At 51.2% G+C, this 754-nt stretch overlaps 1 protein-coding gene across 1 annotated transcript in view; it reads left to right on the forward strand.

Annotated features, from left to right (window-relative positions):
* Positions 1-715, forward strand: part of ZNF185 (zinc finger protein 185 (LIM domain)) — a gene marked incomplete at its 3' end in the record, with an annotated part of 12,568 nt that extends 11,853 nt beyond the window's left edge. The window contains exon 7 of the mRNA XM_010845704.1: positions 613-715. Coding sequence (XP_010844006.1) covers positions 613-715 — 103 coding nt within the window. The remainder of the gene's footprint in view (positions 1-612) is intronic.
* Between the last annotated feature and the right edge of the window lie 39 nt (positions 716-754).

A 754-nucleotide genomic window follows, 5' to 3' on the forward strand; every position in this document is an offset into this window, starting at 1 on the left:
GTTCAGCAAGTTCTGTCTGACGGGGAAAAGCAGGGGTGACTCCAGGAACAAAGGCAGAAATCCTGGAACTGGGGAGATACTCAATCTACAAGTCGGTATCTAGGACTCCAGTATTAGGTCCCAGCAGGCTCCACAGCCACACCGACATCATGATAGTCCTTGGGTCCTTGCTGTCCCTGTGATATTCCAGGCAGGACCCAGTGGTCCCAGGCATGAACAGAAGGGTCGTCAAGACAGGGAGCCGGGTAGGGCATACAAGGACATGTCTCCTGTAGGAGAAGACATGGGTCTTCCTGTTCTAGAGGGGAACAGCCCACCATGCAGATATGTTTGGTAGGGGGACAGGGAGAAGCAAGCTGCCTGGAATAAGAATCACATTGCAGTGTCCACGTGTATGATAGAGAGTAGGGTGAAGATATGTGACTGGTTTCTGGAAACAGTGTGAGGGTCTACAATGGGCTGAGGTCCAGTGTGGCCCAAGGCTATACATGGCCAGCTGCACACCACAGGTAAAGATGTCAGGCTGCCTGCATCAAAGAACAGAGTCTGGCTGCATCACATCAGTAGTTTGCATACCAGCCTGACTGTGGATTCTTCTTTTTCATTTTCCAGAACAAGTGGCGGGATCTGTACTTACTGCAACCGGGAGATCCGAGACTGTCCAAAGATCACCTTAGAACACCTCGGCATCTGCTGCCATGACTATTGCTTTAAGGTAAGGAAGAGGGGTGGTGTTGCCGAGAACATCATCCAG

Source organism: Bison bison, unplaced genomic scaffold (genome assembly GCF_000754665.1).
Source record: "Bison bison bison isolate TAMUID 2011002044 unplaced genomic scaffold, Bison_UMD1.0 scf7180017848663, whole genome shotgun sequence".
NCBI lineage: Eukaryota > Metazoa > Chordata > Mammalia > Artiodactyla > Bovidae > Bison > Bison bison.